Raw genomic sequence first — 19223 nt, 5'->3', positions numbered from 1 at the left:
AATTTTTTCTCTAGGGCTGTAGGGGTATGGCATCCAAGAAGGCATAGTTACTAAACACTTTGGCTGTTTTGGACAAAATAAGTTAAGAGAAATTAAGATCTGTGTTGAAGGGAGGGGGCATCTAAAAAGGGAAAGAGGACCTGGTTGTCCTCTAATCATACGGTAATGTGCCCCATAACATATCCTGAAACTTTCAACTTATTTTTTAACTAACTTTCAGCTATTCCTTAGATACTGCTGATGCACTCTATTGACACCTGTCAAGCGCACGAAGCATTTTAATTCTGCTCGGCATCAGTATGAGTTTCTGTTACGCATGTTCCTTTTCCCCAATACGAGTTCTTTTATGCTGAAATAGGTTGGATTTACGGCTGAAGGTTTTTCACATGCGTCACATTTGAAAGGTTTTTCCCTAGTATGAGTCCTCGTATGCTGAGTAAGATTAGATATTTGGGCGAATGTTTTTCCACATATATAACATTTGAAAGGTTTTTCACCAGTATGAGTTCTCTTATGCAGGGTTAGGTTGGAATTTAGGCAGAAGGTTTTTTCACATTTGAAAGTTTTTTCGTCAGTATGAGTTTTTCTATGATAAGATAGGTGAGATTTTCGGCTGAACCTTTTTTCACACACATCACATACGAAAGGTTTCTCCCCAACATGAGTTAATTGATGATAAGACAGGTGGGATTTAAAACTGAAATTTTGTTCACATATACCACATTCAAAAGGTTTTCGACCAGTATGAGTTCTCTTATGCTGAGATAGGGTGGATCTAAGGCTGAATATTTTTTTGCATATATCACATTTGAAAGGTTTTTCACCAGTGTGCGTTCTCTTATGCTGAGTAAGGTTGGATTTTCGGCCGAACGTTTTTCCACATATATCACACACGAAAGGTTTTTCTCCAGTATGTGTTTTTTGATGATTAGATAAGGTGGATTTAAGGTTGAAAGTTTTTTCACATACATCACATCTGAAAGGCTTTTTTCCAGTATTGCCAACGTCATGTTTTCCCAAATCTTTTTCAGCAAAAACATAAATGTTACTTGGCATCTTGCAAAACTAGGGATGCTATGTATTCCACTTCCTTGTTTGATGATATTATGATCATAGAACACTTCAACAGGAAAAACTAAAATAACATAAAAATCACTTAGAATAAATCACTTTACCATACATATTTTTAGTACTTTTTTTTTTCAAAGATAAACCATACAGCAATATATGTTTGTACACGTGGTAAAGTTTTACTACAATCTTGATTTTAATGACTATTCCTGTAGTGATTAGTTTGTAACAGCTAACTTTTATTGGCTGTATCTTTGATATTTGAAAAATTATTTCTATTTGGGACACAATTCAGCTTTTAAACTTTTTCTTTATACCGTTACTATACATTTAATTCTAATGACTAATGTATAATCAGTATGATGGTCAATTTATATAAGTCAATTTTGTATTGGCTGTATCTTTGATACTTGAAGTATCTTTTCTCTACCTGCTGTAATTTTCAGTTATAACTTTTAAAATACAGTTGCGGGAATAACTATATTTATAACAATATCTAGTAATTTAATTAAAATGAATAGTATTTTAAATAATTATATATTATATCCAGGGAGTTTTTCAAGGGCGGTCTAAATAATCAAGAATGTATTTTGAGATCAAACGACAATTTACTTATTAGGTTCTTTATAGTCAAATCTTCTAAAAAAAAAAAAAACTCTTAGGTCTAAAGAGTAAGTGCTGGGATGTTATTGGTACTATCACTTATCACTAAATCTAACTCATGTCAGTTTAGAATAAATGCTAGTGCGTCATTGACGCTTCAGTGAAAACTATATGTGTCCTGAAGAGTCTTGGGAAGAACTAATAAAATCAAACTGAATATTTGATACATAATGATATTAATTCTTGAAAGGTCATCAGTTTAAGACTTTATTTCACTGTAATTTTTATTTTCAATTTTAATGCCGTAATAATTAGAAGACAAAAAAATGCTTTAGTATAATTCGTTTTTAGTGTACTCGTTTTTAGTGTACAAAGTAGGCTTTATACTTCTACAGTTACGGAAGGGGACAGTAGCCAAACTCTTGTTTGTAGTGAAAACTATATATATCTTGAACAGAATTGAATCAAACTAATAAAATTAAACTGAATATTTGACACATAATGATATTATCTACTGAAAGCTTATCAGTTTAAAATTTTATCTTACTGAATTTTTTTTTATTTTCAATGTTGTAATAAATATAAAAGGAAATATTGGTAATATAGCTTGTTTTCAGTAGAGTGCCAATGCCTCAATATGTTTTAGGTATTTACTATTAGGGAAGGAGGCAGTACCCAAACAATTGTTTGTAGTGATTTTTGTTCTTTATAATCTTGATTTCCATATTAAATTAAGTTTTACTCGTTTTAAGATTTATTTATTCATTTATATTAGTACCTGTTGTATGATTGTTTGCTATGATTGTTTATTTTAAATTATGTTCGTTTTGGGTTTCATTTATACTTCAATAATAAAATATTTGTGTGTGTTTTAAGCTTGATTTGCATATTCAATTTCAGCTTTAATCATTTTAAGATTTATTTATCAATAACGTTAGTACCTGTTTGGCTATGACTATTTAATTTCTGTCCACTTTGGGTTTCATTTATTCCTTAATTGTAATTACGGATTGTTTTGAGTTTGGATTGTAATAATTTTTATTTATTCTTATCTTAATTTTAATATTGCCTTTACTTATCTTTGAAAAACTCTTTTTTTTTTTTTTTTTTTTTTTTACTGATTTTTGTTCATTTTTGGTTGCCAAAGTTTCAATTTTTTCAAAATTTCCTATTCCAAAATTATTTCTATATATATATATTCAGAAATTTAAATATTCAAAAATGCATGATAGCATTCCAGTAACGTTGGAAATTGTCTAAAAGGTTAATACTCTTACATTGCACTAAAGGCCAATACCGTTAGTCTTTTCGCCGAACCTATCATCAAACAATCCTGCATGGTAAAAATGGAAGAAAAATTGAATAATTTACAGTGATTGAATGAAACGAGATATAGAGATCTGGAAAATATAACAGAGATGTTTGTAGCTGTGATTCTTTAAATTATTTCAGTTGTATCACATGAGGGAGAGGATCTCTTGGATTTGACCATTATTGGATATTCCCAAAACTAATTTAGCTTTAGTGCAAAGTAGGAATTTTAACTTCATTTTAAATATGCGTATAGTGTGAGAGAGTTTGTCTAGTGCCCCTTCCCTAACTATAAAAGTGTCTTGAGTCTACTATGTCATTGGGTATTTTACTGAAAACGAATTATGTTACAAATATTTACTGAAAATAAAATAAAAAATTACAGACAAATAAAATCTTGAACTGATTGGCTTTTAGCAATTAATATTATATATCAAATATGAAACTTAATTTTATTAGTAGTGTCCAAGACTGTTCCAGACAAATACAGTTATAGCGACCTTTTTAGCAGTTGTTCATCTGCAGAAATGAACAGCCAAAGAGAAAGTATTACAAATAAAAAATAACGGAAACAAAGTGAATTTTGGTATACGCTGCCAATATTCCAAAGTAGGGCAATTGAGGGCAAGAAGTCAGCTCCCACAAGTTTTGGAATACAATATCGCTAACGATTTTTAGGGGGGTCAGGCCCAGGAGGGCCAGGGGTCAGATCCCATAAATTTAGGAATAAAGTATTGTTAATAAATTTTTTCGGGCCAGGAATAAGGTCCCATAAGTTTTGTATTGGAATATTGTATTTTTTTTGGGGGGGGGGGGTCGGGCCATGAAGGGCTCAGGCAGTTGTTTTGGAAGAAGATATCACTAATAATTTTTTGAGGGACGGGTCAGGCCACGGAGGACCAAAGGTCCTATAAGTTTCAAAATGAAATATCGTTAATATTTTTTGGGGAGGAGGAGGAAGTAGGGCCATTATGGACAAGAGGTCACCTCCTATAGGCTTAGGAATGAAATATCGTAAATTTTCTTGGATGGGGTCGGATCATGGAGGACCAGAGCTCAGCTCCCATCGGTTTTTGCAGTAAAATATTGCTAACAATTTGTTTTGGAAGGAGGCTCCCATAAGTTTTGGAATAAAATGTCGTTAATGATTTCTTTGTTGGCGGGGGTCATGGAAGGCCAGGGGTCGCCCTATTGCTCTGGGGGGTTGAATCAACCCCAAAGTTTAGTTATCTGAACTTTGGAATGTTTTGAACAAAATGGTTATCTCGAAACTTCGATTGGATCCATTTGAGGAAAAGAGGGTGTAGGGAGGGGAGGCTCTAGTTGTCGTCCGATCACTTTCGACTCCTAAAAAGGGAATAAAACTTTCAATTTTCAATAAAATGAGCCCTTCTGAAGTTTATACAACCGCCCTTACATAAAAACATTATATACCCCTGCACATAGCTTACAGTACTTGCCACTGGGTTCTGGGGGGTTTTATCAACCCTTAATTTTTTTATATGATCTTTGGTCCATTTTGCACTAAATGGCTATTTAAAGAATTTGAATTGATGCATTTGGGAAAAGGTCATGGGGGGTAGACTAGTTGTCCTCTGATCACTTTTGACCGTTAAAAGGGAATTAATATTTCCTATTTCTTATCATTTGAGCCGAGCCCACACTTTCTACAAGGATTCTATATACCTCCGAGACATAACATGCGACGTTTTCCCCTGGGCTCTGGGGGTTGTGCCCACCCTGAAGTTTTTTTGTTATCTGATCTTGCTATCTCAAAATTTTGATGGTATGCACTTAGGTAAAAGAGGACGACAGAGGGGGAGTGGGTGTTAGGTTGCCCTCTGATCATTTTTGTCTCTTAAAAACAGAAACTATAGATTTCAGTTTCCAATCCATTGAGCTCCCTCTGAAGTTTATACGACCATTCCTTCCATAAGCACCTTACATGCCCCCGGGTTATAACTAACAACGCTTATCCCTTGGCTATGGTTATGTCGACCAGAAGTCTTTTATTATTTGATATTTGAACTATTTTCAACAAATTGCCTGTCTCAAAATTTTGATCGGATGCATTTGGGGTGATTAGGGCGGAGGAAGGTGGGCGGTCTAGTTGCACTCTGGTCATTTTAATTCTTAAAAATATAATTAGGACTTTACATTTCCGATCAGATGAGCCCCCGCCTCAAGTTTATACGATCACCCCTTCAAGAAAAACCTTATATATCCCCAGGGCACAGCTTATAACACCTGCCCCCGAGCTCTGCTGGTTTTTTCGACCCTGGAGTTCTTTTCTTATTTGATGTTTTGATTCATAAATCAGATTTTGATTGATAAAGCTTTTGCGTGCTCTTTCCCAGACAAGGCTCGTACTGTAATTAATTACTATAAACGATCCTTGACCTCATCCCAAAACAACATTTGGAAACATTTGGGGGGAAAATTACGTGGGAGGAGTTGCTCTCCGATCTCTTTTGACTCTAATAAAGTGCACTATAAGTTTCGAATAACCAATGATCAGCTGAATGACTCCCCTCCAAAGCTTATACGACCACGCCTTCCATATAAAGTACCCCTGGAAACAAGAATCAATATTAAAACAGTGAAGCCTTATGGTCTTTGCTACAAGCAACACTATAGCGTTGCTTCTGATTTGTGATGACTGACAGGACACTTTATGGTCTCGTCAACCCTGACCTAAATTATTGTAGTGTAAGGATCTCAGCCTTAGGCGTTGAAGGTCCAAATGAGGCCAGTAAGCTGTTGACATTAGGGAGTAAAACAGTTTTTGCAAAAGAATTGTTTGAACACTGCCAAAATCATGAGTATAGGTCACATTAAGGCTCAATGTTAGAAAGAATTGGACCAGATGGCTCTATTATCATGATTGCTGTGAATTGATCAGTAACTACTGATATACTTTCTATATCAGATATGGCAGTAAATACTTGTAACGTAAAGTTTGTTCTTGGTCCTGGCTCCAACCCCACTTTAATCAAATATAGAAAATGTATTGTATCCTTCTAATCTGGGGAGGTCGCCAATCCGGATGATTTCAATAGGGAAGTCCAATGTGATGATAGAATCCAACAAGTGACAATGATTTTAAAAAATCCTAACCCTTTGGTTTCCAGTAAATACGTTTGGGGTGCAAGGTATACAGTAAATTGACCACCTGGCTTTGAATTGCCACATAGGCAGAAGATGTCTACTATGTAGTGGACAACATACCCTTGAATAATGCCCTCAATCCAAGACATCGAAGTTAGAGCAAGTACTAAAGTGCCAAAACTGCAATGGAAAACATGCATCTACCTCCGAGGAGTGTCCAACTCTCATGAAGAAGAACTCTTTTACTTACTCTTTCACCGATAATGTCTCCACAGGAGCCACTACTGAGGTCTTGACGAAGGGCCTTTTATCACATATAAAGCATGTCCCCCTGGTACATACAGACTCCTTCCCTCCACTATCACCCCAACACCTAATCACCTTCCAGTTGAGGATCTCAACAATAATACATGACCATATTTGAAGGTGATGCAAGGCAGATCGTTGCAAGGCAGATCTAGACTATAACATCGCTTTGCAAACTGGTTTCTCAGATAATGCCACATCCTCTCAAAAATGCACCCGCCTGAACAACACAGTTGAAATACTCAACAGAGAAGTTTCAAGCCCTTCCATCAGTACTATGACAGCAGATACCAGTAGTCTTGACAAAGTAGACAGGAAACGTAAAGGATAGGAGTCTATACCTAGCCCAGATGCTGCTATGACTAAGCTACAGAGACCTAGGTGAGCCCTTTCACAGATAAATAAAAAAAAACTAAGTTTTTTTTATCTGAAAGTAAGGAGTGACATTAAAACTTAAAACGAACAGAAATTACTTCGTATATGAAAGGGGCTTTTCCTCCTCAACGCCCCGCTCTTTACGCTAAAGTTTGACTCTTTCTCTCAACTTTACTTTTTAAAACAGTAAAGAACTTTAGCGTAAAGAGCGGGACGTTGATGAGGAAGCATCCCCTTTCATATACGAAGTAATTTCTGTTCGTTTCAAGTTTTAATGTCGCTCCTTACCTTCACATAAAAAAACTTCTTTTTTTTTAATTTCTGAACGTTTTTGAATCAATGCATGCTTTGATTTTGGCTCTCCGCAGAGGAATAATTAAAACAAAATTTGCATATTTATTTATTTTTGGCTAAATGGCTTTCTCATAGTTTTGATCGAAGATTTTGAAAAAAAACGAGTGGGGGAGGAAGCCTAGTTGCCCTCCTATTTTTTGGTTACTTAAAAAGGCAACTAATACTTTTAATTTTTTACGAATGTTTTTATTAGTAAAAGATATACTTAACTTATAAATTAGCTTACGTAAAGAAATTTTGTATCCTCACGTTTTTATTACATATATGAGGGAGTTCACCCTCTCGTCCGTACCTTGCTCTTTACACTAAAGCTTAAATTTTGTCCCAATTCATAAAGAATGACCCATGAATCACAAAAGCCGTAAAATAAATATTTGAAATTCCTAAAAATACTTTAGCGTAAAGAGCGAAGTATTAGGAGGAGGTGAGCCCCTCATATGCGTAATAATTTCTGTTCGTTTTAAGTTTCAATGCTGCTCCTTACTTCCAGTTGAAAAAACTTTTTCATATTTATTTTTTCGTTTTTTTTAATAATGCTCGAAAATTCTGCGCTCCCTTCATGGAAATTTTCTTCCCCCATGACAAATTCCTCGATGGAAAGTTCCCCCAACACATCCCCCTCTTCTCAATCTCTACCCCTAACCAAAAAATCCCCCTGAAAACGTCTGTACACTTCCCAATAACCATTACTATATGTAAGCACTGGTCAAATTTGCAACTTGTAGCCCCTCCCACGGGGACTGTGGGGGAGTAAGTGGTTCCCAAAGACATAGTTATAAAGTTTCTCGACTACGCTGAATAGAATGGCTATCTCAGAATTTTGATCCGTTGACTTTGGGAAAATAATTAGCGTGGGAGGGGGCCTAGGTGCCCTCCAATTTTTTTGGTCACTCAAAAAGAGCACTAGAACTTTTCATTTCCGTTAGAATGAGCCCTCTTGCAACATTCTAGTACCACTGGGTCGATACGATCATCCCTGGGGAAAAAAACAAAAAACAAACAAATAAACACGCATCCGTGATCTGCCTTCTGGCAAAAAATACAAAATTCCACATTTTTGTAGATAGGAGCTTGAAACTTCTACAGTAGGGTTCTCTGATACGCTGAATCTGATGGTATGATTTTCGTTAAGATTCTATTACTTTTAGGGGGTGTTTCTCCCTATTTTCTAAAATAAGGCAAATTTTCTCAGGCTCGTAGCTTTTGATAGATAGAACTAAACTTGATGAAACTTATATATTTAAAATCAGCATTAAAATACGATTCTTTTGATGTAGCTATTGATATCAACATTCCTTTTTTAGAGTTTGGTTACTATTGAGCCGGGTCGCTCAGTTCGTTACCACGAACTGTTTGACAAATGATCGATTCTTTTTCCGTGTTTCAGCTAAGCATTTCGGGATTAATTTAAACGAAATGGATGGAACCAAGAGATGTTCTTAAAACAATAAATTATTGTCCAAGAATTTAAAGGCTGTTAATTTCCCCATGGGGAAAAAGCCTTTGCAGCCCTGGGACACCATACCTCGACCTTGGGTTAGAAGACTAAGCAAAAAGTTATTAGGTAGATTTGGTAAGACTACTGGTTTGATTCATATAATATTTTTCCGTCCCTGCATACTTTTATTAAAGAGTTATCTTATTTATTTGTTTCTATTTTTATATCTGGAATTATTTGACAAGTTTAAAGTTAAATTTACATTATTTATTATAATTGTGTTGTAGATGTATTATAATTGCAGTATGACAAAACACAATTGTATTTTTTTTACTTCCGTTTTCCAATGCAGGCAATTACCGCAGGTGAATAAACCCTTACCTATTGCAAGATGAGTGATACATGAGTGGACATTGACCGAAGTAACACTTAAAGCAAGCTAGTGATTACATAACCCATGGAAAAAATCAGGTTATAAGAACACGTTTGACCAATTGGTAAACATCAAACCACAAATATCAACAATGAAGTCGCAAAGAACTCATTCCGACAGTAACATAACAAATATAAACATGAATGATACAATAATCAACAATTACGACAATACAAAAGATAAAGAATTTTCATATCTGTCTTTCAAACTCAAGGGATGTAAATAGCCAAGAAGGCTTCAAGAAGAACCATTAAATAAGAAGTCTGATATGATTTAGACGTGAAAACAATCAACAAAACCAATAAATCACAGGTAACACGAACATACGTAAGCTTTAGAAAATTCTAATTGAAATGGACACAATGTGCTTTATATTCAATTTGACAGGTTATTTATCAGGACTATTTCAATTTAAACATTTCATATTTAAAATATTTAATTTAATTATTTTTTTAATTTTATAGGTATCATTTTTATTATAATATATTTAATTATTTGGATGTATATGGGTGGACACCAATTAGGTTGATTGCCAATCGTACCATAAATCACTTCTTCTGCTTTTGGTGCTTCGTTTTTACCAAATGAAGCTAAAGTTTTTTTTTTGTTTTTTTTTAGAAAAGAGTGTTGTTCCATTGGAGTGGAACAGCGAAATCCTTTACCCAGAATTAAAAGAAAACATCACTTTATTTAACAATTAGGAAAAAATTATAATAGTTTCATCACGTTACAGAAGAGTTTCAAATAAGACACAGAATCTTAGGTCCTAATAGTTGAAAGTGACCCGAATGCTATGAGCTAAATAAGTCTTTTCTAAAACAATCGGGGCGCTCATATCCAAGCATAACACATCCTGCCAAGGAAGTGCAAAATTAGCCTCTTCATTTTGGACACGCAATTATACAAAAAAAAGCTCAAAGTTTAATAGAATTCTAGAGCATACCTTTGGAAAAGAGTTCTAAATAAAATAAGGGTTCGTCGTCTTTTTCAAGAATGAACTATAACACATAATTTAATGTTGTAATAGTGTAAACCTTATCCTGAGTTTTACTACCTAAATGTTTCTTTCCAAAAACATCCAGGGCAATCACATGGGAAAACAAAACACAGTTTGAATAAGAAAGTATACAAAAAAAAATCTAGATGTCTGGAGCATACCTTTGTCCAAACCACTTTTTAACTCCTGTTAAAATCGTTAGAATTGGGTTTATAATCCGCAGATATGCCAGGAGAAGTAGAACACAAATTGGCTTCATGATTCATTGGTAATATGGGATGCATGTTACTAAAAACATCCTTATAATCATTCAAGGATGTATCTTCAGCTTCAAAAAATATTAAATCACTAACAACAAATTGAGTTTATTGTTTGTAAAAACTTTAGAATGCTGAACAATTTCTACATGGTATTTCATTTGATGAATACAGGGTATGAAAAAGATATTAATTTATTTTAAGAGTTAGATAACTTCGAAGACCACACTGCCTTTCCATGACGAAAGTAAAACAGTTGGATGATACCTTTTTATTGACAGTGAATAGATATAAAATTATTTAACTGGATATTTCGAACACATATACAGTGTTTATCATCAGCAGTAAAACTGATAATGATGTATTCAGCAGTTTTACTGCTGATGATGAACACTGTATATGTGTTCGAAATATCCAGTTAAATAATTTTATTTCTATTCACTGTCAATAAGAAGGTATCATCCCTATTTTGAACTGTTTTTATTTTAAGAGTTTTTAATTAAGACAAATCAAAATTGCCAGGATAATGGCCAAATACTGTAAGTTTTTTTCAAAAATTGTCTTCGTTAAAGAAGACAATAGATGCATAGAAGACAATAGAAGAGAATAAAGAAGACAATTAAAGAAGAAGACAATAGACAAAAGAAGACAATAACTTAAAGAAGACAATACAGGAATAGATGCAATCATGTAAAGAACAAAACTAGTAAAAGTTTTGAGTTGACTTAAGTTACTGATAAACTTACTGATAGTAAGTTTAAGTATAAGTATAAGTATAGTGATAGTACTTACTGATAGTAAGTATAGTATAAGTTACTGATAGTTGAGTTCATAAAGTTATTAGTCAAGTAAAGAAAAGTCAAGAAAAGAACACGGCCTGTGATAACAGGAACTATTAAGGAGGATTTGGCATTTAACAGGGGATTGGTGTCTCAGTTCTTGCGACTAATATTTCAGTGATAAAAGTTAATAATAAAAACAACTACGGTAGTGTTTCAATAAAGAGCTTTAAGTCTACCGTACCTATTAGCCACAAACAGGAATGGAAAGCGCACCATTGGAAACACCGAAAGTCACAACTTTCACTGGAGGTTTACAGCCCCTAAGATTAACAAGAGCTAAAAGCTCATATGGCACTTGCGACGAGGCAAGAAGAGCCAAGAGCTCATATGGTATGAGCTCTAACAAAATTCTAAGAATCAATAGATTGATTTAAAAGGAAAATCAGAGGCTTAATGCCCATCAGGATTTAAAATAAGAGCTGTGAGTCACGATGTCCTTCTAAATATCAAAATTCATTAAGATCCGATCACCCACTTGTAAGTTATAAATACCTAATTTTTTCTAATTTTTCCTCTCCCTTTAGCCCCCCAGATGGTCGAATCTGGTAAAACGACTTTATCAAGTCAATTTGTGCAGCTCCCTGACACGCCTACCAATTTTCATCGTCCTAGCACGTCCAGAAGCACCAAACTCGCTAAATCACTGAATCCCTCCCCCCAACTCCCCCAAAGAGAGCGAATCCGGTACAGTTACGTCAATCACGTATCAAGGACATTTGCTTATTCTATCCACCAAGCTTGATCCCGATTCCTCCCCTCCAAGTGTTTTCCAAGATTCCCCTCCCAACTCCCCCCAATGTCAAAAGATCTGGTCGGGATTTGAAATAAGAGCTCTGAGACAAGAATTCCTTCTAAATATCAAATTTCATTAAGATCCGATCCCCTATTCGTAAGATAAAAATGTACCAATTTTCACGTTTTCCAAGAATTCCGGTTTCCCTCTCCAACCGGAGTATAATTAAAGACAGGTTTGCTGCTATTCGACCACTTTCGAGCATCCTCTTGAAATACCATATGTCATCCATGAAATGTTACTGATGGGCCCTTTTGACAAAAAGTATGCAAGCTGTGTGTCTCAAATTTGTCCAATATTCCCTACATTCTTGAAATTCCCTAATAAGATAGTGGTCTCCTAATACCCTAATGGTCTCCTAAGAGACCATTGTGTCTTTATTCAACCAATAATTATAAATAGTAGAACCCTACGGTTAAAAACAATGACAGTACTGGTTAAATCAGAGTTCAACCAGTCAATTGTTTCACGCAAAAACACTTTTCATTACAACCTGGTTTGTCACTGTTTCATGCAAAAACAGCGGTTGAGCTCAACCACACCGAGTGTTTGAGCTCAAACAGTCTCTTTGGTTGACGCAAAAAAAGGCCTAAAACATCGGAGATTAAACGGCTGCACGAAATTCTCGCAAACTATTCAAAAGAGTCACTGGGCGTGCTTCCTTGAGTGAAAGCTCTCATCATCATCATCCTTTTGAGAAAGGGTGTTGGAGTCTGGCGAATACCAAGAGTACAGTTAAAATGGAATTTTACGTCTTAGTCTAAAAGCCTAAGAAAGGGAAGTCTTATAGATGGCCAGTTACTTTAAGGTAGGCTGTCCTAAAAATATCCTAATGTAGTGGCCCTGGTTAGCCTAGTCACAAACAAGAAAATAAATTGTCAGAAATGCAACCATGATATTGAGATAAACCATTATGTATACAAAAAAACTGGTGGCACTAATTTCTTTAGTTAGCTTGTTTTATTCAGAAAAATTGTCACTCTTTAAGTGTTATACTAGACATTGGCTGTATTTTATGTTCTTTCCAAATATCATGACTAGCCTACATTTTGATAATGTACTCCCTTTCCCAAATGGTCTTATGCATAGTCTTTATGGGACATTGGCCTATATTCTGGAGATCCTAGATTAGACTTATAGGGTAGCTGGACACGCCACTTGGTAAATTTTTGACTTTTTCTTATAATACAATTAAGAAAAAAATGAATACATTTCTTGATGCCTTTTTATGATCTTTCCAAGTTGAGTAATTACATGAATTTTTGAATAAAATTTACTGGGAAAAAAGAATAGCCTAATCTAGCCTAGATATGTGTTTAACAAGCTCCTGAGTGTTTAAATACAACAACAACAAAACACTTCAACTTAGTCCCCCTGTAAGGCTCTATGGCCAGGAAAAACCAGGAGAGAAATTAAACAAATACATCTCTTAAAATTTTTTGAAATAAAACACTCATGTTGCCAACCCAAACAGTATCCCCCTCCAAAAAAAATAAAAAATAAGATTGAAGCTAGGCAGGGGTGAAATACATGATTCCATCTGCACAATTTAACTGTAGACCCAATCTCTAGACACCAACTCCACAGAAAATTAGGGAAAGCCTAATTAATTGTAAGAAAACCCTTAACATACTTTCTGAAGGTATCAAACAAGTGGTAGCTCAATGTAAACTCTGGGAGAGTGTTCCAAATCATGTTACAGGCTATTAGAGGGTAAAGTCAGACTGTATTGTTGAAGTAGAACTATACAGTATCTGTAAGTTATTGAAAGTGTAGAAATAATAAATTGATTGCTTAGAAATAAGGATTTATTACTACATAAGGCAGCTTGTTGGGCAAATTCCATTTCAAGCCCCCAAAACTAACTTATTACTTTGTCTATATTTTTAGACTATGGAGTAAAGTTAAAAGTTAAGCAAATACTCACAATTTCATTGTTAGATCAATTACTTTAAACTACTGCATATCAAAGGCCTTGATTTGTTTATTTGAAATGCATTGAGTCAAACTTAATAAGCATTTGAATTTCAAAAAGTATTCTAATCCCTAGTGTTTTCCTGATGTTTCTATTCAAGGGTACATTTTCTGTACAATAAGATTGTCATAACATAACAATAGTAGACACAAAAATAAAGAACAAGTAGAATATTTTAGTGAAAAATAACTAATTTCCTTCCTTCTTCCTTCAACAAAAAAGAAGCTAAATTAAACAATGCATCTATTAAGAAAACAATTTAACTAAAGAGAATTACATAACCATGCTGATATTTTTCTATATCTTATTCTCTTTAGCCTATATAATGTCATTTTTGTCAAACTGCTTGCTTCTTTTACTTGCACAAAAAAAAATTAACCATTTTCTATAAACCCCAGTTAAATACTTGAAAATTTAAGGATAACATGTATAAATCAATTTTATTTGTAATTTTGTTGTTGTAAATCAGTGCCCTTGGAATATGTTACAGCAGAGTAATTGATTTATAAATAAATAGTATGTTTTTAATTACTTTTAAACCCATTTCTAGTAATGATCACTTTTTTGTGCAGTGACAAAAAGAAAATTTGACCTTTTAGGGTACTTTTAAGGGCTCAAAAGGGAATTATTCTCAGAAACAATTACTGAGTTTGGAAAGATCATAAGAAAGTATCAAGTTATCCATTTGCTTCCTTCCAAACTAAATTATATAAAAAGTTAAAACTTTCCAATTTGCTTTTTATGCAAAATAAAAAACAAATAGCAGAATTTTTATATCATAATAGGGTATAGAGAAATCAAGTAATGTGTTTTACCTTTTACCTATGTCAGTTATGGAATCTTATAGATATTTAATTTTTTTATCTTGGAATATGCTATAGATTGTAATAAATAGCTCTAATTATGTTAGAACTATGGATAAGAAAAGAAGGCTTTTAGTTTAATTGTTTTACCTTTGAGAAGGAAATATATTAAAAACAAAACAATTCTTACTTCATAAAATAGACAAGAACTGTACTCAAGAGATTGTCTAGATGTAAAACACTTTTATTTTATAAATAAATGAAATTTCCATAGGCTAACTCAAACATCTTAATGAAATAAAATTAGTAGGTCCTGAAAGGAAGAAAATAGACAGATGTTTGAATCGTTTTTGGAAATTAAAGAAAGAAAGTTTAGAAAATTATTAACATAAGAATCAGTAGTTTGGTTAATGTTTGGCAGTTTTTTTTATTACATTATCTCATAGAATAAATGTGTTTAATTTGTTGTTAGTAAAAACTAAGCTAGTAGGTAGTAAGCTAAGACTTGGTAGGACAAATTATCAAGGAATAGGGGATAATCCCAGCCTAAAATCTGACATGGCCAGAGATCAAAAAGGAGTATCAAACGGAAATCAAAATGAACCATATATATTAGAGCATCTGGCTAAAGGTGGAAGTGGGTCTAATAGTCCAAAGCAAACTGGAAAGGTCCCTGAAGCAGCAAAAGGATATGTGGCAAAGAAGCTCAGTGTTCTGCTAAATGCAAGTGGTATAAAAGTGGGCTATGGCAAGGTGATGAGCAGATCAGGACCAGGAGGTTCCATAGTGATTCATGCAAAAATGAATTGTATGCACAAAAGATTCTTGAGGTGAAAGAAATAAAGTTCAATGAAGATTTGATTGTATTTGAAAAGAGTGGCAAAGATACAATGTTTAGAAACAAAATCTCAAAAAGAATAGGAGTGATGTTTATATATAAAAAAGTTGCAACAAAGCAAGAACTACTTGGAAATGAATATGTATCAGAGATACACCTTATGGGTAAACCATGTGAGGAGAGAAGCACAGTTAGTGTCAAAATACTCATTCCCTGCTGACACACAAGAAAAATGTTGCAAATAAACAAGCATTTGCAACTTTCAAAAATAGTAGAGAAACAAAATGAATTGATTACCAAACTAAGTAATATTGTTACGAGCCTGATTATGATCATTCCAACAACCAAAGTAAACAAAAAGAATTTGAAAGAAATAAAAGAGAAGATGTAAGAAATAACAGAAGAATCTGAAACCAAAGAGAATAGGGAAGAACATGACTCAGATAAGGCCATGGAATATCAAGACTTCAACTCAAAAAGAAAGACAAGTTCAGAGTCTCCACCCACCATGCTTCTCAAAAGGAAATTAAGAAGTTTGTGAAGATTAATGCCAACTGTCTCTTTCAATCAAGAAGAATATAATTAAGAAATGTCCTTGTAAGAGAAAAACCTGATGTAGTGTGTGTTCAGAAAACATTCCACACAGCTACTGATAAAGCTCATTATCAAGGATACCAGTCATTTAGATGGGATGGAAAATCAGGAAAAGGAGGTGGTCTTTTAACACAGATGAGTGAAAGATATACTGCAGAGAAAAAAAAAATTAGGTGCAGATAGATCTCCTGAATTTAGTGTGATGAAGGTTACAAACACTAAAGGCAGGGCAATTAACAAAGTTAATTATTATAATAATAGAACAGGGGATTTCAGCAAATTTCAGTTTAGAAAGATACTCAAAGAAGCAGAACACCCAAAGATAATAATAGGAGATTTTAATCTTCATCATACTGACACTCAGTCTCTCTGAGCTTCAGAAAATATTTGTAGCATTGCATCATCTAGGGATATTTCAAATTCTCTTCTAAAATAATAGGGGTTGTTGGAAGAAAAGAAAACACTTTTAGTTTTGAGTAGGTTTATTCTGTATCAAACCTTTAAGGCTTAAAAATACTTTTTGAGAATTAAAATTTGACTAAGATGTAGTTTATCAACATCTTCAAATTCTAAGGTTAACTGAAAATTAGAATGTAATGTGTTAGGATTGATTGAGGTGGTTTTAAGTGATGTCAGTGTATGATTTCACCCAGAAATAATGTCATATACAAACCACCATCAGAAATGGTACTTCAGTGAAAAGCTGTTGAATAAATTCTTGGCAAAAGTAGACATGTGAAAGATTTGTTACTGTATTGGAAGTGAAGAAATAGACAACTAGATTGTTGAAAATGCACCCAGGATGAATAATCTTCTTTTATATATTGCTCTGAAGTCCATTTAGTTGATATTGTCTTCTAGTTTTCTTTGAAAATTGATTTCATATACTTTGATATTGCAAGAGGTAATAACGTGTATATCAAACAGTTTGTGGTAATAAACTGTAGTAAGGAGTTACCTGGCTCAATAGTAACCAAAACTCTAAAAAACAGAATTTTGATACCAATAGTTACATCAAAAGAATTGCATTTTAATTTTGCATTTAAGTATGTAAGTTTCATCAAGTTTAGTCTTACCCATCAAAAGCTACAATCCTGAGAAAATTTGCCTTATTTTAGAGAATAGAGGGAAACACTCACTAAAAGTCATAGAATCTTGACGAAAATCACACCATCAGATTCAGCATATCAGAGAACCCTACTGTAGAAGTTTCAAGCTCCTATCTATAAAAATGTGGAATTTTGTATTTTTTACCAGAAGACTGATCATGGATGCGTGTTTATTTTTATTTTTTTTTTCAGGCGTGATTGTATTGACCCAGTTGTCCTAGAATGTCGCGAGAGGGCTCATTCTAACGGAAATTAAAAGTTCTAGTGCCCTTTTTCAGTGATCAAAAAAATCAGAGGGCACCTTGGCCGCCTCCCATGCTCAATTTTTCTCAAAGTCACCAGGTCAAAATTCTGCTCAGCGTAGTCGAAAACTTAATAACTATTTCTTTGGGGATGACTTAATCCCCCACAGTCCCTGGGAGAAGGGTTGCAAGTTACAAACTTTGACCATTGTTTACATAGAGTGGTGGTTATTATGAAGTGTACACACGTTTTTAGAGTGACCTTTTTGCGTTGGGGTAGGGGCGGGTCGGGGGAGGGGGTTATGTGGGAATATTTTTCCACAGAGGAATTTATCATGAGGGAAGAGAATTTCCATGAAGGGGGTGCAGGATTTTCTAGCATTATTAAAAAAAAAACAATGAGAAAATATATAATTTTTTTTCAACTGGAAGTAATGAGCAGCATTAAAACTTAAAACGAACATAAGATATTACATATATAAGGGGGTTCGTCTCCTTTACAATACTTTGCTCTTTATGCTAGAGGATTTTTAGTAATTTCAACGATTTATTCTACAGCCTTTTTGATTCAAGGGTCATTCTTAAGGATTTGGGACAAAATTCAAGCTTTAATGTAAAGAGCGAGATATTGACGAGGGGGCGAAACCCCTCATATACATAATAAAAAAACAGAAATATAGAAGTTTGTTATGTAAGTTAATTCGTAAGGTACGTATATTTATTACTAACAAAACCGTTCATAAAAAAAATCTAGTTGTACTTTTAAGTGACTAAAAATTGGAGGGCAACTGGGCCTCGTCCCCCACCCCATTTTTTTTTATCAAAATCGTCCTATCAAGACTATGAGAAAGCCATTTAGCAAAAAACAATTAATATGCAAATTTCATTTTAATTATTCATGTGTGGCGAGACAAAATCAAAACATGCATTAATTCAAAAACGATCAGAAATTAAATAAAAAAAAAGTTTTTTTTTTCTGCAAGTAAGGAGCAACATTAAAATTTCAAATGAACATAAATTATTTTGTATATGAAAGAGATTGTCCCCTCCTCAATGCCCTCTCTTTACGCTAAAGTTTTTAATTGTCTTAAAAAGTAGAGTTGTGAGAAAGAGTCAAACTAGCGTAAAGAGCGAGGCATTGAGGAGGGAACAACCCCTTTCAAATACAGAATAATCTCTGTTCGTTTGAAGTTTTAGGGTTGCTCCTTACTTGCAGTTAAAAAAAAACTTGTTTTTTTTTATTTAATAAACAACATCAAAGCTAGTCAAAATTGAAACAAGTCTAGATTTTAAAATAAAAAATTTAAAAATGAATATTAACAGTTGGACTATTCTGGTGTTGTTTGAATCAACGCAACCAATATGTTTTGGTTTCTCCTAAGTAGTAAATTGCAAATTGAGTGTATACTACTGTAACATGTTATACGTGTCATGTTTATGCAAGAATAAAAAGACAATTTTTGTCCATTTTGGGTAGCACCAATCAGAACAAGTAATTCTTCCCCACCTGTCATTTATGAAATTTTGCAGACATACCACTTTCATAGTTTGGATAAACTGTTTCCTTAAACTTACATCTCTCCCTTTCCTAAGGCAATTTTGACAGTCCATATGACCCTCTGGTCGTAGACCATTTTCCTCTCATCCTTGCCAAAGGAGTCCACTTGCCTTCCCCAAATCATCCCTAACATTTTCACTTTAATCCCCTGATCTTTACCCAGGATATTGAAAATGCAGCGCATTGAGATGGATTAAAGACATAAAATTTTATCTT

The 19223-nt window shown here is 33.9% G+C and overlaps 2 protein-coding genes across 2 annotated transcripts in view; one reads left to right on the top strand and one right to left on the bottom strand.

Annotated features, from left to right (window-relative positions):
* Positions 1-294: 294 nt before the first annotated feature.
* Positions 295-1056, bottom strand: LOC136040052 (zinc finger protein 33B-like). The gene has a single exon (XM_065724118.1). The coding sequence runs from the start codon at positions 1054-1056 to the stop codon at positions 295-297; it is 762 nt and encodes a 253-aa protein (XP_065580190.1).
* Positions 1057-12532: 11476 nt separating this feature from the next.
* Positions 12533-19223, top strand: part of LOC136040140 (zinc finger protein 260-like) — a 31201-nt gene continuing 24510 nt past the window's right edge. Inside the window, exon 1 of the mRNA XM_065724251.1 lies at positions 12533-12696. The gene's annotated coding sequence lies outside the window, so the exon portion shown is untranslated. The remainder of the gene's footprint in view (positions 12697-19223) is intronic.

Source organism: Artemia franciscana, chromosome 20, assembly GCF_032884065.1.
Source record: "Artemia franciscana chromosome 20, ASM3288406v1, whole genome shotgun sequence".
NCBI lineage: Eukaryota > Metazoa > Arthropoda > Branchiopoda > Anostraca > Artemiidae > Artemia > Artemia franciscana.
The sequence above is the reverse complement of the archived record's forward strand: the minus strand, read 5'-3'. Positions and strand labels throughout refer to the sequence as shown.

Coding starts and splice junctions, on each gene's coding strand:
- LOC136040052 (XM_065724118.1), bottom strand. CDS start 1,056: ATGCCAAGTAACATTTATGTTTTTGCTGAAAAAGATTTGGGAAAACAT.